Here is a 24,988-nt window from a genome sequence, read left to right as displayed (position 1 = left end):
CTTCAGGACTGTTCCATTGCCAGGGAGCTCCCCTGCCCCTTCCCTTTTGGACTCAGGTCAGGAGACTGAGCTCGGTGAGAGTCCTCATTCACTTTTCAGTGAAGTCCGATATCGGCGGCGGGAGGTGGCTCAGTTCATGTTCGTCTCGGGAGAAGGCCTGACAGCACTGACCTTGAGAGCGAGTTCTGCTTCCTCACACTCTCCAGTGTGGACATGGACCATGTCAGTCCTTTCAGTGAGCTGCAGTGGACTTCAGGGCAGAGGTCTGTTGCCACTTTGGTTTCTGTGAGAGAGGGCAATGTAGAGCCCACAAATGAACATTGAAAGGTGAGGAGGCCATCAGCAATGGTGGGGTATTAAAAGGAGATTTTTCTGGAGACATATGCCTTTGAGGACTTTCATACGTGGCATTTTAGGGTACAGTAGATGTCAGTATAGTGGGTGTGATTGTGATGTTAGGGTTGAGAAATACAGAGTGAAAGCAATCATAGGCTGATTTTTTTTTTTTTTAATTGAGAAGTCTTATGTGAAATGCTTTAGAAAAGTGCAGAGCTGCACACACGTGCTATGAACCTGTTTTTGTGAGGCTTGCAAGTTGTCTTAGGCTGGTACACAGCCACTGCTTGGAGCATTGCTCACTCGACCTGCGAGCCCTCACTTCAGCCACCACGCTGTGGGACTCTGTGTAACTTAGCTTTAAAATGTAAACATGGAAGTACTGTGTTGAGAAAAGCATTTTTCTTTTTTTCGATTGTTTGCTAGAATTTATGTGTGACCATAAATTGTTCTATAGAAACAATGCAATTTCACAGGAGTTTGGCTTTTGTCAGGGACTGCCCTGACAAAAGGTATTTCTCCTTTGAAGTTTACGGTTTGGTCTGCTTGTTCTTATCCTGCTGGTAGCACCTGAGTGGAAAGTGAGTGGTCAGCATGTCTGAGTTTTGAATTAGCCCTCAGGGAGATTAGAGAAAATAATTAGGAATCCAGGGGATAGGGTTCTGACTGCTGAAGTTATCCTTATTGTCTGTTTTCTAAGTCAGGGAAACACTGTCCACAGTAAATGTGACATCATTTTTTTTGTCTTTGTGGGTGGTAATAAGGATTGAATCCAGGACCTTTGTATTGAGCTACCTCTCCAGCTTTTTATCTGGTAGCAGGAATCAAACTCAGGACCTTGTGCTTACCAGGCAGGTGCTGTACCGTCGAGCTGTTTCTTTTGCTGTAAACTTGTAATCCTGTTGACTTGGTTTTCCAGAGTGCTGGAATCACAGGTGTGTGCTGCCATACAAAGTAGTTGTATGTGTATCTTAAACGGTTTGTGACTTAGAAAGGTATTCTACAGTAAAGGACACTGAAAGACATGCTTTCTGCACTAGCTTTACACAATAGGAGTTAAGTCTTTATGTTATCAAAGTGCCAGGTAGTGCAACGTAACCAATGTGGCTAGTGTCTGTGGAACTTCTGTGATCAGGTAACATTAGCTAATGGCACTTCCTCTTAGGGATCCTCTTGCAAATGCTAATTCAATCCATAAAACTCAAAAACTTGTGGATTTTCTATTTTAATTTTGGGGGGGGGTACTGGGAATTGAAGTCACAACCTTGCATTTGCCAAGCAGGCACTTTTGCTGCTAAACTCTGTCCCTGGCCCCTTTCTATGTTAATTTTTTCTCCACATTCTTAGGTACTGAGCCTTTATACTGAGCTACATTCCTGGCACTTTTGAGTTTTTAACTTTTGGTCCTGCTACCTCAGGTGTACACCACTGTGTCCATCTAGAATAAATTAATATTAAAACTTGATTTGCCTCTTTCAGGAGAGCTTTCTACTCTATATTTTTTAAACATTCTCTTTTACAAAATGGTCTAGCCAGACAAGGTGGCACATGCCTGTAATCCTAGCACTTAGGAGACTGAGGCAGAAAGATTGCCTTGAGTTCGAGGCCAGTCTGGGTTACATAGGGAATTCAAGGCCATTCTGAAATACATAGCAAGATCCTCTATCCAAAAAAAGAGGTCTTCATGCATGAGGTCCTGACCTGGATCCCTAGCACTGAACAAACAAAAACAAGTAATGTAAGGGAGAGGGTCCTGGTGTTATTGGAAGAGTGAAGTTACAGAGGGATGATGCCAAGTAGCAGACCTATTAGTAGCAGACCTTATTCAGTGACCTGAGCAGCACTACAGGCCAGGGCAACATTGGATTTCTGGTTCCAGGACTCAAATATGGGCTGTTGTCAAGCCAGGCAAGTGATGGCTCAGCCCTAGTCTCAGGACTGCTGTATTTTGAAGTTTAATTGTAAAATCCATAGGCAAGGACTGTTAAGTTTGAAATACACATTATAAATGAAGTGAATTTGACATCCGAATATTTTTTTTTTTTTTGCTATTCCTTTTGATAAGAATTTAGCACAACTGGTAAACTGAGGAATCTATTATAACTACTTATGGGAATGAATTTGTTGTGCAGGTGGTTCATTTCATGGTTTTCACAGAGACTAAAGCTATTAATAATTTCTCGTTGAAATCATACATTTGTAAAACAATTCATTTCTCTCTCACACACACATCTCTGTCGTTCTAAGTAGAAGAGTAGGGTGAAGAATTAGTGAGTGGAGTTTAGGCGTTAGAGGGGATGGCAGCTGCTTAGAGGGAAATGTGTGGGTCCTGGCTGAGCAGCCAAAACACCAGAGTTGTTGCACAAGGTTCCTCACACAGCATAGCAGCACTGGGGCAGCCTGGGGTCTTCGCTAAGGGAGAACGATGGCCTTCTAGGGAAGGCATGCTGACCTTCGCTTTGATTACCTGCCGCTCAGTTTGTCTCTTCAACTAGTTTAGTGTTAAATAAATTTTAGTAATAAGGCTTTATAGTTTTATTTTGTTGAGTTTTATTTTATAATGTCCCACATTTTGCTGCTTTAATTTTAATGTTTTGTATTTTTTTGTTTTTGCTTTTCAATCTTCTAATTTCATTGTTTAAAAAATGTATGAAACAGACGGGGGATTTAGCTCAGTGGCATGAGTACCTGCTTAGCAAGCACAAGGTTGTGAGTTCGATCTCCAGTACCAAAAAAATAAAGTAAAATAAGATAAAATAAAATAGAATGTAGAGGAAATCCTGTGCTCTTGAGTTGCTGAATGTGCTTCCCCACCAGCACAGGGCCCTTGAACCTGAAAGCTGACTGTGTTCTATTATGGCAGCTGGATCTTTCTCGGTTTGTACTGTGCTACAGAGGTCCTGTGCTGTGTCCTTTGTGGCATCCGGTGCAGCAGACATCTCCATTCTTATCCCTTAGGTTCACTTCTTGTTTAAAACCCATCTCAGCCATGAAGAAGAACATACCTTTTGCTATTTCCCTAAAAGATGATAATAAAAAATTTGCAGAAGCTTGAGTCCCTGCAAGTGAACTCGATGATTCTTGTAAGACTCCAGGTTGATTTTCCCAATACGGTGAGAATCCTCATAAACCTGTCCATCTAAGGGACGACGACACTGGAAACTTCCGTTCATTCTGTTCTAGATATTTGCACTGACTGACCATACTGTTTTGACCAGTTTGGTTCCACAGTACGGAGAAATTTCAAATGCTGTCTGTCGTTGTTGTCACTGTCTGTTGCTGTCATTGTCTCTCTGTGTCTCAGTCACTCTGTTGCTGTCTGCTGCTCTCTGTCTCTGTCTCTGTCTATTTTGGATTTCTGAGGCTCTGTATTTTGTTCTGGCCTTGAACTCACTATATAGCCCAAGATGACCTTGAAATTAATGGTACTCCCTTTGCCTCAGCCTCCTGAGTACTGGGATTATAGGCAGGTGCCACCATACCCAGCTCAAATTTTTCTTGATATAGATTTTTAGGCCAGCATGAATCAATATTTAGTTGTATTCAGTTTTGTAGTAAATCAGGGCAGCTCTTTAGTTCCCTATTACATTCTGGCCCTTTGCATAATGCCTTGTTTATTTTTAAACAGTCATAAGAGATTTATTAGGCAAATTAAAGTATACACAACAAAGAAAATAGTGTGGGCACTCCAGAAAGGTGCATTATAATGTGAAGTTGGTAATATTTTTGTTGGAAATTGAAAAGTGGAAATCTATGGAATTGGTCAGTCTGTAGAAAGTTTGGGCTTAGTTTATGGGAGAAGAACAATGGCCCACCTACAGGTAGAAAATGTAAAGCCTTGTTTAGAGACTTGCACTCTTTCTCAACAAAAGAAACTAGTTATCTGCATTTTAGCACAGATAAGTCTACCCAGCCCCATGTTAGGACATAGCATCAAGCCTATCTTGACGGGGACTCTTACTACTATTTTAAACCCGTAGGAATCACTAGGAATCATTTCATAAGAGTAGATTCCCAAGAGTGCTCTAAACATGTGATTAGTTTGCTATCTGAATACAGATTTGCATTTTGCCCTAATATTTGCTCATCATTTGATGTATACTTTAATGACATCAGGGCTAATCCCCAAACTGTACAGCTTGATCACTTGATTACGCCCAACTGCCCAACAGTATAACTCTGTCCTCAAAATGAAACACAAAGGTAAGTTACTGGAGGAACAGTGGCCCCTCAAGCCTCCAACAGCATCTGCAGAAATATCTTTCCAAGATTACAAGGATTTGTATGGCTTTAGAAGAGGAAGGCTCTATGTTTTAGGCCCTAGCCTCAAGAATAGATGACTTCGTATGTCATTCTATAGCATTGTGACTGGATATTTGTATATCTCAGTCTAACTTCATGAGTGGAAGACTCCTTATCTTGCTGTTTAACTCTATAGATGAAGTAATATTTTAAGTAACCCATTTGAAAAAAACAGGCAATAGAAATACAAAAGTAATTAAGACAGTTCTTCCTCATGAGCTTGCAGGAGAGTTGATTAAACACACACAACACACAGCAGTTTGATTTTAATACTTCAGGGTGTTGTTCATTGCGTATTTTATGTATTTTAAATACTCCTTTTAGGGGATGCATCATGTGATGCACAGGCAGGGTGAGGATACCACACCAGGTCCAGCCTGCAGTGGTCCTGAAGTAAGGAACGGTTAAGCAGAGTCTTGCAGTTGAGGAGGTTAGAGAAGTGGATACAGGGCAGACAGACGTGTCTTTTAAGAATAAAGGCGTGTGCATGGAGTAGAAAAATAAAGCTAAGGTTGCCAGTTGTAAAAGCTTCAGCCCTGTTCTCTAACACTGACAATCTCATACATCATATATAGGAGATTAGATTTAGGCAGAAGAATGGTCCAGGGAGACTTGTGTTTTACCTGATCATTCTGGTGACTTGTGGCGATGGATTTGCATGTGTTTTTCTGCCTCCATTACAATGATACTGAGGTGGAAATGCCAAAGGCAGAGCTGGCTTGGAAGGGAATGAAGGCAGATGTGGTTTTTTTCATGAGTGCTCCCATTTAGAGCTAGAGTTTGAGTGTTCCCTGCTTATGCCTTGTGTTCCCACTCCTAGGTTGCTGTGTGGCATCCAGCCCCAGCTGTGGCTCAGTCCCACGGGTAGACATTACTGTAGCTAATGGAGGTGTGCTGAGGTTCTTCTATAACTGCCAAGCAGCTGAGAGGCCTCATCTTCAAAATGCAGTGTTGGTATAAGGGGCTAGGGTGAGGCTGAGGAATGCATATATTGCTCTGTTTTGACCTTGGCATTATAAAAGGACAGTTTTGAACCCTGCAAACTTCAATAATGACTTTGTGGATTCTCCTTTTTCTGCCTATCAGGGCTGGGTAGCCCTTCCTGTGGGAGGGAGGGTGACGAGACAGTGGGAAGCTGCTGTTGTAGTCTGGGTGGGAATAACGCGTGAACCACTGCAGTTGGGATGGGACTGGAGAGGTGGGTGCGATCTGTGGGCCTGTTTGTTCTTTCAGGGGTGATTAAGAATATTAATAATGGATTTTCCTTCTGCTTATGCAGCTTAGAAGAAGTGATCCACAATACAAGTGGGGTCCTCTCTGTAAGCCCCTGCAGTTGATTTGGCCCAGGTGGGTCTGAGCCATGGTTTCAGAATGCTTCTCAGATGTGGCTGCTTGTCTTCCAGATGTGTGTAAATGTTAACCATCTGTGTGCTTATTGCTACCTCAGCTTTCTTCGATTATCTCACTTAAACCTCATAACAAATTTTGGAAGAAGGTATAATTACCAGCTTTATTTTACAGTGAGGAAACTATGGCTCAGCAGAACAGGTTTATCTGGGGTCACAGATCATAAGCAACAGTTGATACTTGAACTAAGGACTGAGTAAAACTAATGTTCTTAACTACTAGGTAAAACATTTGACTTCGAAACATTTGACTTTGGTTGTTTGGGGTCAAAACAGTTTTCATATAATACATATTGGAAATTTAGATTATCTTATTGCAAGAGTACTAACAAAGGCAGTTTTATATAGACGGCATAATTTTGTCCTGGACTCTAATATCTTTGGGTGAACACTGAAGATTTTGTAGCCTTTTTTGACTTCTTGGCATGTTTGAGTTGTGTACTCGTACTTGGAAATGCCTAGCTGTCTCTGAATATTAATGGTGCAAGGACTAATGAGTTTGCAGTCTTTCAGTAATCAGATCTGGGGTAAGTGCTTCTCTTAGCTACAGGCTTTTTGTCTAAGCATTTGGAGAGGTCCTGTCTGACTTTCAGCCATCTTGGAAGTTCCATACAGTTCATCCTTGGAAAGGGCAGATGGAAAATCATTAGCACTTCTCCAGCAAATAGATGTTTCCTCAGACGTGGGCTTTGGTTGGCTTCCAGACAAGTAAGCCTTTTGCTCCTGTAGGACAGTGCACATAGTGCCTGGCCACCCCACTAAATTAAACCGTGTTTTTCACTCTGGTAAAGGGAGGTCACCACGGAAAACATAGCTGCCAGCTCCCTTCACCTGGCAGTGGTTCAACTCTTTGACAGGCCTACCTCTGATTTAAACAAATTTGAGAAATATGTAAAGTTTTGGAAGCAGTTTTGCACTGATTTGATAAAAGAAACCACAAAACACTGCAGCGCAGGTGTTGAGAATGTTTGAAAGCTGATTGAGGGAAGCAGATGGCTTTAGTCAGTGGCATCCAGCCAAAAGAGCAGGTGCTGGTCATGTGACCGCTGGTTACCAGGGTAATCTGATTGCTCTTGGCGTGCAGATGAAAGGAAAGGGGCCCAGTGTTCAGCTGTAGTATTGTATAATTTGTGGCAGTTAGAGCGGAAATAAATGCTGGAAATGGAGCCTCATAGTAGGGGAGACTTCTGTCCATGTGTAGCGTAAACACTAGGACAGTTGGAAGAGACACTGTTGGGTGGATTTTTTTTTTAATTTAAAAAATATACTTTCTGTGGATATTTCGGTGGCTTGAAGTTTTAAGGACACTCCCTTTTTTCTTTTTTAAATAAAGTTGACTCTTGAGACCTAAATGTCATTTCTATAACCTTGAATTGTTTTATTTCTTTATATGGGTATTAGCTGTGCTAGAATGTTAACAGAACAAAATCAAAATACACTATGTAAGTATTAAAAAGCAGAACACAGTCAAAATACACTGTAAGTGTAAAAAATAGCTAGTGTAAGATAAACAGAACTTTATTAATTGAACAAAATACGTTTTAGATTATGTTGAATGCATTGTCAATAGCAATACTGGAAATATTTCTTACATCATATACTTTACTTAAGTAAAAGCATATAGATGTCTTCTTTTTGTAGTAGCTAAGGCTAAAAACATTCAGTTTAATGTACTCTGTCAGTACAGTTTTTGGGAAATTTACAAACCAGTAAATAAATTTAGATTTTTGAAAGACATCATTTGCTTTTAAAGTTAATTAGAATTTGGGATGCCTGCAGATAGTAAAAAGAATAATCTTTGCCAGGATTGGATTATTTTCACTGTTAAGAAATGATAATTGATGTTAGAAAATCCTGAGAACAATATGGAAATCAAAAGTAGTACTAACTATGTATTCTATCAACTATCAAAGCTGAAGGTTCTAATTTAAAACATTTTAAAAATATTTTTTCTTGGATTACCTTTATATCTTTTATATAATATTCAAATTTCATTATCATTTGTCAACAACATATTTTGGGACATGTACTTTAATTATTGGGGTTGCTTTGCAATATTTTTAATTTAACAGACCTAACATTTGAAAAAAAGACTAATTGTGATTATCTAAAATAAAGTGCCTACAACCAAAATAAAACTTTTAATTAAGAACATGGTATTAAGTAAAGTCATATATTTTAAGAAATTGCTGTGTAATTTTTATTAAAAGACTAAGTTGGGTGGGATAAGAGGATATTTGACAGCACTGATCACAAGGGATAAGTAAGCAAAACTATCTGCAAGAAACACAAAGATATAATCGAAAGGTGTTCCACATCTTAAAAATTTGATAAAACTTCTTAGTCAGACTTTTCATTATGGCTTGGTGTATTCTGGAGTTTTAAACAAGTGTACCGTGTATGGTACAGGGAGTTGTTGCTTGCAGTTTTATTCTAACTAGGTCAGATACTTGCTAACGGTCATCAGTATGAAATTTGCTGAGTTGAGAATCCCATTTAACTATAAATGGACAGTGTGTACTGATGTATTAGTTGTCAATCATACTTTTGGGATATTAATGTGGGAAATAGAAGGTATGGAAAATGAAGAAAACCACATTAAAAAGCGAGCACTAAGTGATCTCCTTTGAATTCTAGTAATAAGAAATCTGATTCTGAAGGAAGTGCTTTGAAGAAAAAAGTCAACAAGGGAAAAACAGAAGGTTCTGAAAATTCAGACTTAGACAAAACACCCCCACCATCTCCTCCTCCTGAAGAAGATGAAGACCCAGGTATTCAGGTAATGTCACTTCTGTGCTTGAACTTCAGTTATTTACTGTGTTTAACAGCCACATGCGAAGTATACTACAGCCCCGCTCTCCGACCACCGTCTTTTTGGTAGAAATGTTTGTGAGATGTTTGTATAGTTGCCTGGAATATTATATCCATAGTGATGAGAACTAGTGTGCGGGGCAAGGAGAGTGCAACACAAAACTAAACTCCTAACCAGTTTGGTTTTACCATCTTTGACCGTAATTAATGAAACAAAAACTCTTCCTTTATTTCTATAAATGTATTTTTGTTGTTTTTAATGTTATTGCTGACATTGGTTAACTTTAGTTCATTTACAGCTTAATTCACATTTTTATAATTTCTTTCAAGTTTGGGTGTCCCCCCCCCCACACACACACACATACACCGCCAAAAAAAAAACAACCCAAGGTGTAATTTGTAGGCTGTCTTACGTTTTCTGACATCTGGTCAGAGACGAAGTATGTTCCGGTAATACTAAAGTTTCTATCAACAAGTCAGTTTTGTTCCAAGGGCCACTCTGCAGAATTTTCCAGTGTTAGGTTCTCTTGACTTACAAGAATTTTGTAGGAATGAATTCAGAAATGAGTCCTGAAATAAACATTAGGAATTTGAGTTCTTAGGTATAAAGAAAGTATGCTGCTTTCCTGATTGGGCTAAAGGATGCTTGCACGTGATAGTGAAATTTCCTTGTTAGGTTTCTTGGAAGGATGCCAGTCTGGTCCAGTGGGATGACTGGGAATGTGACTTGTGTGAGTGACATCTGAGTTGTCAGGGAGCGGTTACTGAGGAGTCCCACCGGAGTAGGCAGCCAGCCCCGAGAAGCTTATTATCATTTAGTGCATACCCAGGACTTTCTTCTGTGCCCCTGCCGGTTAGAAACAACATATTTGTAATATGTAGCTGTAGTCTAAGCAATTTTAGATTTTTTTTTTTTTTTTTTTTTTGGTATTTTTAATAGAATCCCTCGGTATCTTTAACCTCACAGAATGACCTAAGCTAAGGACCTGAAAAAAGAGATAAATGGAAAAAGAATGCGAATAAATGTGATTTAGTGGTGTTTGGTTTGGTTGTATAACTAACAGAGGAGTACTTGTGCTTCACAGGTTAATTAGATAATTTATTTTTATTTTACGTCAGCTATTGGGAAAGTAATTGGTATCTTTAAAAAATTGATCAAGCAGTTTTAAATAAAGTATTTTAATGATCTTGAATTTTATTTTTACCCTCAGGGATACTTTTTCCTAGTTTGTATTTGCTCAACAGAACCTTTATAGCATTTGTTTTTGGATAATATTAAACAGATTTATTTACAAATCTTGGAAATTCATTATTCTTTCAAAATACTGCCACTGTTTTTAAACAACCTATTTGTATTAAGATTTAAGTGGACTTTATGAATACTAATTTGAATATTTTTCATCACATTTTGGTGAATGTCAGTGCACCCTTTGCAGTTGGCTAATATGTAACTGTTATGGGTTCAATTCCTGGCATCTCGGCTTTAGGAAGTGACTGAATGCTTATTATGTTTCTTATAATATATGCTTGAAGGGCTCAAGGTTAAAATTCTTGATTTTTGTAATTGGTTTCAAAAAGTGAATGCCAAATATATATAACTAACTGTAAACTTACATGATATTCCTAACAGGGAGATCCTAGAAACAGATCCTCAGTTAAAATAGGTATATGACTTAAGTATGATAATTTTTTTTGAGGCAATCCCAATTTTAAAAGTGGATGTTATTTTAGTGTCTGAGTTACAGTTTAAATACAGTTCTTACGTTTCATTTATATTCACAGAAATCTTACAAGTGATAGTAGTTTAAGTGATCATAATAGAAACATAATAGACAGTGAATAATTTAATTTTGTATTGCAAAATTGTAAAAGAAATCTTAATACCCAAAGTAACCGACTTCAAGATGAATTATTATACAGAAAGTAGGTAAACCACATAACATTGAAACATTTCAGAAAATGTAGTTGTAATTACGTTTTGGATGTTTTGTTTATTTGACACCTAGGAAGTGATCTTGTATGTACTACTAACTTTGTGACTGTCGTATAGCTTTGTATTACAGAGTTGGTATGTGAAGAACTTACAATAGAAGAGTCATGTTTTCCAGTGTATAAATTTGTTTATTTCTTTAAAGATCTCTTTTTATTACTGAAACATCCCATTAATATTGGAGTGAGCTTTACTGCAAAGTGGATTTGTCTTGGACCCTGTCTAGAACCTGTCCAGTTACTTGTGCTGGCTGCGTGGTGCAGCAGTGTGACCCAAGCATGGGAACCTGATGCAACACCGCAGATGGACCATTAGGACCATGTCCCTCTTACAGCAGTGGTTTAAAGGTGGACATATAAGTTAGTCCATTTCAATTTAGTTGATATATCAGATGAAATACAGATATTATGCTAACTTTCACAAAATTGAAACATTTGTTGTTCATAATAGTCTGGGTTTTAAAAAATAAGTCTTCTGTCTCTTAAAGAAATTGACCATCCAAAGTGAGGGGTGGTACGGTGAGCCTGAGAGCAAAAATAAGTAGGTCAGCTTTGGAAAGACAGAAGGGAAGCTGTAGAAGGTAATTGGGCCGTGTTTCTTTGGAAATCTAGAGCTTTTTAATGATGACTTTAATCTTACTGATTGTATTTACAATACTTTAAATGAAGTCCATTATGTGGTCATCACAATATTTGTGAGGGGTAGTTACTATCCTTAACCCCATTCTACAGGCCAGGAAATGGAGGCCCACAAAGTAACTCATGTGCAAGTTAGAGCCAGTTCAAGCAGAAATATTCAGCTCCATGACTCATGAGGTCAAGCTGCCTCCTGTGATGTGGAGAAGCTGCTAGGTGTCAGAATGGCCACTGGTTTCTCTGCTGCCTCCACCAGCAGTTGGCTGTTCTGGGCAGCATGGAAGCTCTGTCTTGGTTGGGAGCATGCCTGAAGCAACCTCTAGCTCATGCCATTCCCTTGGCAAGGCAACCAGTGTGAACAGTTAGCTCTCAGTGACCTTTGTCAGAAAGGCGCTGTGTGCCTCTGGTGCTCTCTTTGTGTAGAGCTGAGACTTGTCTTGACCAAGCTGTTTGGTGCTACATTATACTCAGTGTGATGTGTCTTGTATTACTTTTTGAAAGTAGAGAGGACACCACCTTTGATTAAACTCAGTCCCCATCTACAGGAAAAAGAGATGAGACTCTGCTGGTCCTGATACGAGAGATTCAGTGCCCATGCCACTGTTGGGGTGCATGTTCCTCTCTACCTTGGTGTCTCAGCTTTAAAACTCGTGAGGTTGTTTAAAAAGTTGTATTACACGGTCCTTATAGAAAACACTTTACATTGTGGGGTTTTTGGTATTTTATATTTTATTTATTTTGGTACCAGTGGTCGAACTCATGACCTCATTCTTGCTAGGCAGGTGCTTATACTGCTGAGCTAAACCCCCACTTTTTTTGGTATTTTAAAAAATTTCTTCTGTGTGCTTTGCTAACCCAGTGTCTAGTTGTGAAACTCTAGTGTTGGTTAACAATTTAAAATTTATGTTTATCATAAACTTAAATTTTATCATGTATGCATATTTCTCACCATTTTAACTAAAAGTGCGAATTATTTGCTTAAGTGGTTGAAAAGGATTATTTTGAACAAAACTGCAAAAAGTTAAAATTTTTACTTTTAAAGGAAAGCAGAATTACTTTTCATTGTCAGTCTGTGAATTTTACCATTCAATTCTTCAGCTCTTAAAAACTTTCCAGAATGTTTCTTTCAGGACCAAATTTAAAAGATAAAACCCCCTCTGATCCTTTTACTCTTTTTTCCAAGAATTAATATCTATTAACAGTTTGTGCAACTTTTCAATATTTTAGCAAGTGATTATTGAGGCATAGAGAAGAACATAGGCATACATGCCCTTTAGTTTAAGGTGTTTGTTGATGATCCACATATCCAACTAGACAAAATTTTTTATCTTAAGTGGAATCATCAGTGACTTACTGTTATGTGACTTTTCATGTAACAGCTTGCTTTGCAGATATTTCCAAGATACAAATGTAGCTTCCTAAGTGGATCTGCAGGACCAAAGGGTTGGCACATTTTAATTGCTAGATACAGCCACATTATTGTGGAGAGGCTGTACTGGTTATATTTTGACCACAAGATGTGAGAATACCCATTTTACCAACAGTTGTACTAACACCAGCTGTTACCAATCTTAAAGTTTTAAGCAGCAAGGTAAAAAGTTAAAGGCATGAAGATTAGTACACCTGTCATTCATCATGAATTTTGTCATTCATTTGCCTCTCCCTAATTTTTAAATTGTTTCTTTTAGGATCAAAATTCAGATACAAAAACTATTTAAGTAGTCTTCTGAAATATGGGGTACTTTGAATAATAGAGTAACAAACAATATTTATGTAAAATGTTGTAATTTGCAGAGTATATTCTAATGCATTCACTTTTAGGGGCATTTTTATATGAAAAATTTTCAGTCACACATGAAGGTATACAGAACTGTATGAAGAATTCTTATAGATTCATTACCCAGGTCCACTATTTCTGTTCTCATTCACTGGAAACCCTGGTTTGTTGTTTCATTTTCCTGTTGAAGGAATCTTCCTCGGAGCCTCAGTGTAATGGCTGACCCAAGACTCCAGTCCAGATTTCCGTCCATTTTCAGTGATCTCTTCAGTTGATAAAGTTATTAGCTTTTCTTTAACATTCTCATCTTTTTAAAACATTTCTTAAGAGTCCTGAGCTGTGTTAAAGAGAGCACCAGCGATTGCTTTCTAAAACCCACTCTGTTGGGATTCTGTTTCAGAAGAGGCGGTCCAGCAGGCAGGTGAAGAGGAAACGTTACACAGAAGACTTGGAGTTCAGGATTTCTGACGAGGAGGCAGATGATGCAGATGCTGCAGGGAGAGACTCCCCCTCCAACACCTCACAGTCAGAGCAGCAGGTTAGCGTTTCTCAACTAGACTGGAGATCCTAAAGCTGGCATCTGAGAAGTTCAGTGATGCTGTTGGACTTTTCAGCAGGGAGCATTCATCTGATGTTGGCTAATGTGCTTGGGGAAATTAGTTGTTTAGCAGTGTCTTTTTTGAAAGCCCTGTTCACTGAAATTTATTTTTATACAAGCCCATGATATGTAATTTGACATAATTTTGGAAAATTAATGGTCTATGCTGAGGGAAGAGTAAGAGCCAGAATATGAGACAGCTGACTTTACCTCTGAGAATTCAGTGTTGTAGCTTCTGGGACTTTAATAAACCACTCAAACTCGTCTCCTGCTGTTCAGCACCATAAGAACCCCTTTATGAAATTACTGCCTTGTAGTACCCAGCAGGGCACACTTTATTCTCTGTGCAATGTAAATGATGGATAAAATACTTTGGATGAAATATAGATACTAATGTAGGATTATTGTAAAGAATTTAAAAATAATACTCTTATTACTGTACTTTAGCTAACAAACTGATAATACATTGAACAGTATAGTATGTTAAATGCAGTCTTGCGTCTTATTTAGTAATTTGTGCTGTGTTAAGCGGTGGCACAATGTTTTTATGTGACCTCCATAGATAAAAGCTCCTACAGTAACAGAACGATGCGTGTATTTACCCCATGGGTATTGATGAAGAAGAGTTATATTTTTGACTGCTGTCATGCAGAGATTATTTTCTCTTGGCAGCTGGAGTTTCTGAATGCTCTCTGGCTTGAGGGACTCATGCTAGTCTATGTAATTGAGTCACATAATCGTGGAGGCATAAGCACAGCTCTTCCCTTTGCCTTTCTGTAAAGTGAAATTTTTGTTCTTTCAGTCATGTTTCCTAGTGACTTTGTGCTCAGTGGTTTAAAAGTGCGGAGATAGTGACACAGGAGAATGATTATTTTTTTCTTGCTTATGTAGCATGAATTGAAATGTTTTCCATTTGGATTGATCTCTGCCACTTTATTTTCTTAGGAATCTGTTGATGCAGAAGGCCCCGTGGTGGAAAAAATCATGAGCAGTCGTTCAGTGAAAAAGCAGGTAAGCGCCATTGGGAATGCTGAAAATCTGTGATGTATATGACCCTTCTAGGATTATTTGCTTTGTAATTTTCTTTCTTTCTTTTTTTTTTTTTTTTATCGGTACCAGGGATCAAACTCATGACTGCCTGCTTGCAAGGCAGGCGCTTATGCCACTGAGCTAAATCCCCTGCCCCTGTAATTTTCTTTTAAATTGACTGTTGTAAAGTAGAATTTGTGGTAGTATTTTTCATCATGTCTGATCTCTTAGTCAGTATAAGTCTGTGGACCATTTTAACTTCAGATGAAGTTAAAATACATTAAGCCACGCAATTAAAATATGTTAAACTGTGTGTTGTATCAGTCAGAATAGGCAAAAATCTGAGATGTCTCTAAAGAAATACATGGGATGCTCAGAGTTACAGACTCCTTTCTTACTAAAACTTATTCATACTAATCAGAAACAGGCATTTACCTCTCATCTCCCTCTGTAAGGTCCCCCACCCCAGCCTCCTGGTGGGATAGGCAGTCCTTATTCTTTTGGCCAGGAAGTGTTTCCTCAAAAATTTTAAGACATTTTTTTATTTATAGTTGAAATATTCATGCTATATTGCCAGTGCAAAGATAAAATACAGGGCTGTTTCCAGTATAATTTTTGAAGGTGGTGTTTACTTAGAGTTCATGTTGGTTTGCAAAGGGACCTCTCAGAACTCGTGCTTATCTCCTCGATGGACTTAGATACTCTTTTCATCAGTACATGTTTCTAATGTATAATACTACATCCCTGTAGAGAGCCGGCACGTGTCTGTGTCTGTGTTATCTTCATTCCTTTTGTCATTGTCTTCCCTTCCTTCTCCCTGCTCCATCTCATCTCCAGATCCCTTCCTGGTTTTTGGGCATGTTCCCAGTATGTGGTGTTCATATTCCTTGTGTGTGGAATTGGTACGTGAACTTACGCGCTCTTGAATGAAGAAGTCCAGTGACATTATGTTGTCTCCTATTGATGAAAATTCCCTGGTCCACTGGGTGTGCTTGGGCATACCTGTAACCCCACCTGTTATGGGAGGCTGAGGCAGGAGGATCACTGTGAGTTCAAGAGTAGCCTGAGCTTCAAAGGCCAGTTTGAACTACACAGTGAGACCCTGCTCAAAAAGAAAAAAAAATTCTTTGTTTCTCAGCTATCTCTGTTCTTGTCCAGCGTGGGAAATGCTTTACCCCCTTGAAATAATTATGTAGGTACCAGAGGTAGGGACGTATTCCAGCATGCAATTGTCAGTGTCTCCATAAGTGATCTCCTTGGGTGCAGGGATCTTTTCTTCAGCTTTAATAGTGAAGCCCACTGTTCTTTTTATTTGCTTTCAAGATGGGTAGAAATGAAACTTGTGTGTGTACATTTTGTTTTTGCAACACTAGAAGCTGAACCCAGGGCCTTGTACCTGCCAGGCAATACTCTGCCACTGCATTAGATATCTCACAGTTATTTCAGTTTTTGGGTGTGTGAAATAAAGTGGTTTCTCTATAATAAAATGTACACAAAGTATAATTTCCCAGTGAAAAAGATGAGGATTTGAGGAATTACAGGATTTCAAGTGAGATCCCAGGCTTATCAGATAGTAAGTCTTTGCTGTTCAAATACTTTTATGAGGAGATCCTTGAAAATGTCATCGCACCAAACAGTAAACTTGTTTACCATCATTTTAGTGCTGCTTGTTTTTCTATTGTGTGATTCGGGGAATAGACTTTTATCAGTTTATATAACTCTAGTACATATGAAACGATCAGGAAGAATACATCAAGGTATTTTCAAATGGAATTCAGGGTGGGTTGTGTCTGAGGCTGTCTGATGACACTAAAGATTTCTGCCGTAATGAATTAAATGATGAAATTCCAACTAACTGTTCCACCTGTTCAAGCAGAAGTGAGTACTGTTTAACTCATTAGAAAGGTCATATTTTTATCCTACTGATGACTCTAGGACTGTTCATTTACAAATTGTAGATATATGGTAAAATTTAAATACTTGACATGCTTTAAAGAATAACCCCCTACACTGAATTGAAGTGACTTGTTTGAGTAAATAGCGTGTCATTTAATGGGACACTCTGATTTTCATTCAATTGATAGTACTTCAGCAGCCTACTCAGCAGGTTTGGAGGTTGCAGATTATAATTAGCTCTGTTTTCAGAGCTACTGAGACTATGCATTTATGTAAGACATTGCTTTTTTCTGTGTCACTCATTTTTCCCCTTAGCTATCTTTTAAAGGTGTGCACATTTTAGGCATAGATGATACCATTTACTGAAGATCTAGTTTATCTTACCATAGGACATTGAAAATGACAATTTAAACAGGTGTGGTGGTACACACTTGAGTCCCAACAATCAGGAGGCAAAGGCAGGAAGATTGCAAGTTCTAGGCCAACCTGGGCTAATAGTGAGACCCTGTTACAACTGCGCAACTCCTCAGTCACAGGTTACAACTGCAGGTAAAAGAGCTGAATTTCAGGATGGAGAAAACTGGTGGAAGCATTCCTCTGGAAGGTACTGTATGCTTTGAGATATTATTTGGAATATGGAAGAGAAATAGAACTCATTTAATTGCTTGTCTATTATGGTATTTTTAAAAAAGAGCATTTAAAAGCCTGAAAAGATAGTCAAAACAGTAATTAACTTTTTAAATTGTTAGTGCTCTCAGAGTGGTTAATAAAGTACTTATTAAAGTTATCAGCTTTAGAAATAACTGGATGGAAGTATTACACATAGAAACCAAAGGAGATTTGTTACTTTTCTATGGATTCTAGCTGTCTCTGCTGGTCTGTTTCCTATTACCGTAAATAATTTAAGAATTAGCTATAAGAAGGGGTCTTCCTGTCTCCTTGGTAGCACGATAGAAAGTGACTGTGGTACGCCAGTCCTGACACACAGACCTGACACCCCATACTGTTGTATGTGACACCTGACACCCCATACTGTTGTTGTGAGTCAGTAGAAGTCAGTGCTGTGACCTCAGAAATATGCTGTTCCATTGTGATGGAATTAGGCAACTCACAAAACTTCTCAGGTAGAGCCTCCTCATTCAGCAAACACCTCACCGGCATTTATATATTGTAAACCCAAGTTAGTTTGAATGTGACCCAGTGTAAGGGCTATAGTTTTATTTGTGTTTAATTTTGAATTAGACACTATATGTGAATGGATATTTGGGTAACTTTAAAGCCAAAATCTCTCATTTTCAGCATTTAGTCATTAGCCCCTTCTGCTATGCGCCATCTATTTTTAGAGAACAATTTGAAGCCTTTGTGAATTAAAAGCTCAAAAAGTATTTTTAAAGCCAAATTCTGGCTATCTTCCCTAAAATTCTTTATTTTTCTTTAAATTCCAGTGTTTAATTCTCTTCATTTAAATCTAGCAACTAAAAAGTATAAAGTTAAAACAAAACTCTTGCTAGGCATGGTGATGGACGCCCATAATCTCAGCACTTGGGAGGCTGATGCAGGAGGCTAGCCTCGGCTACATAGTGAGTTTGAGGCTAGCCTGAGCTACATAGTGAGTTTAAAACCAGCTTGAATTGCAGAATGAGACCCTGTCTCAAAAAGAAACAAAACAAAAACTCAAAACATTCTTCATTTCATTCATTATTATGGTTTTATTTTTTTTCTAAGTGAACCATGATTTGTTATCTCTACTGGAGTGTGCAGTGAGTTGGGTCACAAAGGATTCATATCCACACCATATTGCTGACCATGTGAAGTTACTTTTCATTCTTTTATGCATTTTAAAAATTTTTTTCTTTCATTTTTTTTTCATTTAAAGGGAAAAAAACAAAACAGTATAAGGGTACAAGTAATACAGAATTACAAAAAAAGGTAAGAAATCACTAGTTAATAAATTACATATTGTCATTGTCATCTTAGAAATAGTTGTTCAAGTTACATAATTAAAGCATACAAAGTGGACATTCAAACAGTGAGACTGCAAACAGTTGTGTTCAGTGATCCAACAACGACTCAGTAATATGGTCATCTATTTAACACACCTAAACACACTTGCAGTTGTATCCTTTAGAGCACTTTTCATTTTTTAAATTTTTTGAGAAAGGATGTTGCTGTATGATTCAAGCTGGGCTCAAACATACTGCGTAACCCAGGATGGCCTCAAATTCAAAACCTCGTGCACCCTCGAGTGCTGGGATTGTAGGTGTGCACCACCACACACAACAAAACTTTGCTTTTTTGCACTATAATTTAGCTTTGATTGTCCAAGGTAATTACTTAAGTTGTAAAAGATTGCTTAGGAAAGATCTTCAGTCTTTCAGGCCATATAAATACCAATTGCTGGATAACCTTTGAATACAGCTGGCCACAAGATTCATTTGTTCTACAATCAAGAATTCTGGTTCATATGAAGAATGGTACAAATACGACTTGAAATGTTTAGAACTTTAAACTTATGAATAATAAGGATTTGTATAGAGAAGCACAAATGTTCTGTTGGGTTCTGTTGGACAATTCAGTGGTAGCTGTTCATGAAATAATTTTAAGTGTTGTGTGTGTGTGACCTGGTGCTCTATCTCTGTTACTCTCTGGCTGTGCATGTTAAAGGGTGGCATCTGAAAACTGGCTAGCGTGAGGTGGGCAACTGGTCAAATGACTGCCGTTAGTGAACGTTGAAATGAGTGCTCTTGAAAGCTCATGGATTCACGTGCTCTCACTATTTGTTTTGCCATCAGTAAAATAAAGAGGTCAGCATGATTGTATTTATATGCAAGGAAAAAGTGAGAAACAGTGAAACAATTCTATTTATACTTCTAGGGCAAAGAGATGGTTATCATACATATGTGGTCATTTAAACAAAACATACTGCTATGTGAAAGATTCTGATCCCAGGACGGTTCTGCGCCGGCTCCAGGTGTTGCTAAGTGAGGTCGCAGAACCTAGTCCCTTTCTCATGGGCAGCTCTAGACTCTTGTTTGTTTCCCAGCTTGTATAGGGAAAAGGATTATCTTGTTTCACAGATGTGGAGGCTTCAGTTCGTGACTAATTGACCTCTTTGCTCTGGATCTGTGACAACATATCATGGTAGGAGCTCCTGGTGGAGCAGAGCTCTTAGCTTTGTGGTCAGAAAAGATGAAAGAGAGGGGCAGGGAAGCGGCCCGGGATTTCCAGTACTCCCATTGAGGACATGCCCCCAATTACCCCAGACCTCCCACTGGGGCCACCTCCTAAAGTTTGCACCACCTCTCAGTAAATAGCACCAACAGAGGTCTAAGCATTTGGCAACATGGGCCTTTGGGGGACACTTACAATCCAAACTATGCCTAGACCCTCTTGCTAGGTGTCTTCACAGCAGGTTTCTAGAGGACTGGCTGGTCATACCAAGAAAATGAGTGTCAGCGAGAGTTGCAAACAGGTGGTTGTAAGAGAACTTTCTGGTAACCAGAAGTGAGATGGAATACAAACTGTTTCTACTGTTAGAGATTTGCTCCTGTGACCTTAGTGTCTACTTAGAATTGTGAAACAGTGAGTTGAGTAGAAACTGAAGTAGAAAGAGCATTGTAGAAGAAAATACCAAAAAGAAGGAAGTTAGCCTAGACTACCTAAAATGTGCAATGTTTTTAATATTCAGAATTGAAAGAAATATGGTTAGTATCAGAACAATAGTATCAGATATTTGAGTTCCGTTCTAAGTTTAACCCTGTGATGTGTTGGAAGACCTAGCCTTTCATTCCCCTGGTTGTCTCTATCTACTTCTCACCTTTGCCCTTCTACTGGAAGCTCTTAAATTCCATATAAATGTGTCTGAAATGGTAACAGAACAGGGAAATATGTGGGTGCTTTCAAAGGTATCTGGCCATCATTGCATTTCATTTGGGGTAACTAAAAGTCTTTATAAATGATGGTATCCTGAATATTGGTTTAAAAAGCTGTTTTATATTTGCAAACCTGTTAGGACACAACCAGATATTAATGTGTGGTGAGCATACTCTTGAATATCCAGGCTTCTTATTGATGATCTTTAGACAAGCTGAAAAATGTGTACAGTTCAGGTTTAACTGATACAGTGAAAATTGTGAACAAATCTTAGGTTCACAGCCACCTACAGTAGCTTGAAGATTATAGATGGCGAGAAGAAATTGTGCCTTTGAACAGATCTATGGCAGTCTGTTCAGGGGAAGTCTTTGCTGTTTTGTTTGTCCTCTGCTCTGTTCCTACTTGCCTTAATTCTTTTCAGAGTGTCTACAAAGCAGAGGAGCACCCATGTATGACCCTCAAAACAGGCTTTGGGGGCTCTGATACAAGTGTAAAGTAATTCTGTAACATCTGTCAGGGGTGTGTATGTTTTATATCCCTGCTTTATCTGATCAAATGTTCCTGAAGAAAATTACATATTATGACTTGTTTAACAGCCTACAAAGAAAAGAGGGCAAGGGAGAAAGCACACGCGAGATGCCTAAAATATCACATAAACATTATCTTCTGCATACGGTAGACCAGGTAGATCAAGGGAGATGTTACAGATAATCTCACCACTGAAAACTCTTGATTTGGCTGATGTGTATCAGGATTTTAACCTAGCTTAAATGAAGTAGTTGGAGTGTTAATTTTATTTGGCTGCTATGTATGTGAGACATCTTGTCTGAGAGGTTTTAATTGTACCATTGAGTAAAACTAAAACTATGAATAGCGATGCACTGAAATTACAGCATAAGAACAAGGTTTGGTTTTATATGGTTTCTTGTTTAGAGTTATTAACTATATGGAGAAATAAATGTCTTTTAAATATTTTAAAACATTACAAAACCCACAATGTAAAGTTGCCATGAGGCAGCCAAAAATAATACATATGGCATTCAGGAGAGCAGTTGCTAATTGGCTGCTGCCTGAGAAAATGGTACGCTTGGCGTCTACTTAACACTGTGGGTTTGGCGGAAAGCCAGATTTGGGGTCAGGTTGTTGTGAATGAAGCTGCATGTGGTTAGGGAGGAGTTAAAATGATTCATGTCTTAGAAGCTCAAGCGTGTTGTCGTGGAGTGGAGTGGAGTAGAGCACTGTGCATGGGCCTGAGCACGGCAGTCTTCTCCACGCAGGCCTCCTGTCGCTAACAGCGCTGTGTCTTTCCAAGAGGCCTGCCCTGCCCTGCCCTGCCCTGCCCTGCCCTGCTCTGCCCTGCCCTGCCCTGCCCTGCCCTGCCCTGCTCTGCTCTGCGCAGGCCGTTTTGTGCTCATGTGGGAGTAAGTCGTCACTTTTGAAATATTCAAATATGTGGTCTTAGGTATGTGACAGAAATTTTCTTTTGTTGCAGAAGGAATCTGGAGAGGAGGTAGAAGTTGAGGAATTTTATGTGAAGTACAAAAACTTGTAAGTAAATTGCGATTTTTAAAAAATGTGTGTTTAGGGGTTATATTTTCAAAATACTATGTAAACTTTTAGTTAAAAATTGGGAATTGAAAAATTTTGGTATGGTTTATTCAATGCCTTTGAGGTTGTTTCCTACTAATTTTGTATCTTTGCTATTTTATAAATTTAATTTCTCTGGAAAATGTGAAATTTGGTGTAAAGTTTGCTAACTTTCTTGTATAACTAAGCAGCTGTTTTTAGAAAAAATAAAAACATGTTAATAGAGAAGGAAATCAGGTGGTAGCTCCCTGCCCTGTGAGGCTGTTCTCCAGAGCTGTGCTTCATCCCAGGTACTTGACAGAACTTCACTGGGATACCCCGACACCATTCAGGCTTTAAAATGCGGTGAGCTGTAACTTAATCTAGGTTTGTTTCTGTGTTTGCTTAGTAAATTTGAATTACATTATTTTTAAAAATCCGAATGAGGAAAACAAAGCAACAGCAAGTTGTCTTCCTAGGTTCTGTGATAGATCTAGACAGCATGCCTGGTGCAAACCACCTTAGGGTGAATGAGCATAACCTTTGGGATCAGTAGTTGTCCTGCTGAGGAGGACTGACATCACTTGCTAACCTGAGTAATGACCACAGAATAAGGGCAAAAACACCCATTCATAGCATAAACGTTCAGTTTTCCCTTTTTAGGGTAAAGAAGTTAAGAAGCCTACTAATAAATTGTAAGGTTTCTTAAGAGAAGGTTTTATGAATTGCCGTGAAAACAGCCAACGCAAATTTGCACTATCTTAGAAAATGAAAATGTCATGTACCCCATTTTAAAACATTATTCTCTCGTCGTCATTTGTATTGTTAACAAGCTGATGCATTTTTGTTGAAATTATAAGAGCTTTACCTAAGTAAAAACATAGAGTTATGCTTTGTACCTTTAATCATGAGGATTCTTTGCAGTGCAGCCTGACAGTGCAGCAATGCTCAGTAAATGTGGGCTGTTGTCATCTTTGTTTCCACAGAGCATGCTGAGCTTCACATTTGCACATTATGCATATGACATGATTTCCTCTGCAGAGCCTTAAGGAGAGAAGTCAGGATAAGTGAGGAAGAGAGGTGAACTAAGTGAACCAGAGGGGGAAAGTTAAAGCAAGAACAAAGAAGTTTAAGTCTCAGTTGCCTTAAACAGTCCCTGTTAGACAGGATCTGAGCCAGTTGTAGCAGCAGGTCCGAGGTGCTTGCGTCCATTCAAGCCTGTTAGTAACTAGAGAAGATACCACTTGCCACGCAGAGAGGACCAGTCCTACTGAGTCATCTGAGATGAAGGAAGGGGAGCTCTGCACACCAGCCTTCCTGACTGATAGCATCAAGATTTAAGGAAAATTAAGATTTCTCTATTTTAATATAATTTCAGACATACAGAAAATTTTTAAAAATGGTAGAAAGAGTGCCTACTGTTTGTCCTTATGGTTAACGTACACTTCTTAAAAGAGCTTTGAGACTGGAAGGTTGCTAAGGTGTGATTTTCTGATCCTTCTAGATTTATTAGTTAGATTTCTACCTTTTCTGTCATTTGCTAATTTATAGTTGTGTAGACTTGTGTGTTCTCATTGTATCAGATATGTCACAATTCTTTACTTTTGTGTCATTTACTTTGCTCCTGTCATCCCAGACTTGGAGAGTGGGTGCTCAAGGTGGTGCCTCTGTCTTTTCACCTGGGCCCCATCTTTCTTTGAGTGCTGACAGTGGAGTATGATCCAAGCTCAAGTTGTAACTTCCCTGTTTCAACCCTGGAATCAGTTGTTTCTCAACTCTTGATTATTTTTATTAGAGAATAATAATAAAGTCTTGGGAACCAAGACTTGCGCTCTGTGTATGTTCACTGCTGCTGGAGAGTCTTAGCTTCTAGTCCGTTAGTGGGTAGTATGCACACGACTATACATGTACGCACATGTAACTTACACATGTATATCTGTTAGTCTGTTTATTATGTCTGTACACATCTAGTTGTGTCTCTAACCTATCTACCTAAGAACAACGAAAACAGTGCCTTGGTACTTGCAGTATTCTAGTACCACCACAGAATTCATTCTGTCATTTTTTTCCCTTCCTACATTAATTTCTTCTTTTAACCATAAGAAGCTTGGTTTTTACTGTCTATAAGACAGTTTTTTTTCAGTCCTAGAATATACAGGAATTATTTGTTGGCTCATATTTCTGTGAAAAGGAAGCTTCTATTTGTTTATAATTTTTTTGTGCGATTAGTGTAAGGTCACAGAGGTTGAATACAGTATTCAAAATTTTTTTAAGTTCTTAGCATGGCTGTCCCCTATCCCTAATAGTTACTTGGTGCATAGTTTGGTTCATTAGTCTCTATATTTGCATTCCGTCTTAGCCACCCCATTTTTGCCTTTCAGTTTTTTTTTTCCAAGTTGGTGAAAATACTAAGGCCCAAAAACTGGAGCTGTACACAAAAGTTTACTGAAAGAATAATTGTCAATGTCCTTCCTTTCTATCCCATTCCTACATAGTTCTTCATTTATGTCAGCTTTTCCTTTCTCTGATTTGTGTGTACTAGTAAAAATTACATGCTGTCGGTACGTTTTTGCTCTTTTTCTCATGATGCTGTATTTTGGAAATCACTGCAGTATACTGGTTCGTAAGGTCCTCGATATTTGTTACAACTGCATGGTACTTCATTGCATGGCTATACCATAACTGTTCACTCAGTCTGCTGTGTATATCAGTATGTGAATAGCTTTTAGTATTTTGTAATTAATTTATTCTCATGCATGTATATTTTTT

At 38.5% G+C, this 24,988-nt stretch overlaps 1 protein-coding gene across 4 annotated transcripts in view; it reads left to right on the top strand.

The window, feature by feature from the left end:
• Chd7 (chromodomain helicase DNA binding protein 7) overlaps positions 1–24,988 on the top strand; it is a 182,449-nt gene that overhangs the window by 102,194 nt on the left and 55,267 nt on the right. For all 4 annotated transcript variants that reach the window (XM_063258454.1, XM_063258452.1, XM_063258453.1 and 1 more), the window contains 4 exons: positions 8,682–8,823; positions 13,658–13,795; positions 14,801–14,866; positions 22,146–22,201. In XM_063258454.1, the coding sequence (XP_063114524.1) occupies positions 8,682–8,823; positions 13,658–13,795; positions 14,801–14,866; positions 22,146–22,201 (402 nt within the window). The remainder of the gene's footprint in view (positions 1–8,681; positions 8,824–13,657; positions 13,796–14,800; positions 14,867–22,145; positions 22,202–24,988) is intronic.

The sequence above is a fragment of the Cavia porcellus genome, unplaced genomic scaffold (genome assembly GCF_034190915.1).
Source record: "Cavia porcellus strain 051 isolate PalLab524CR breed Dunkin Hartley unplaced genomic scaffold, mCavPor4.1 scaffold_11, whole genome shotgun sequence".
Lineage (NCBI taxonomy): Eukaryota > Metazoa > Chordata > Mammalia > Rodentia > Caviidae > Cavia > Cavia porcellus.
This window is presented reverse-complemented; position numbering and strand designations above follow the sequence as displayed.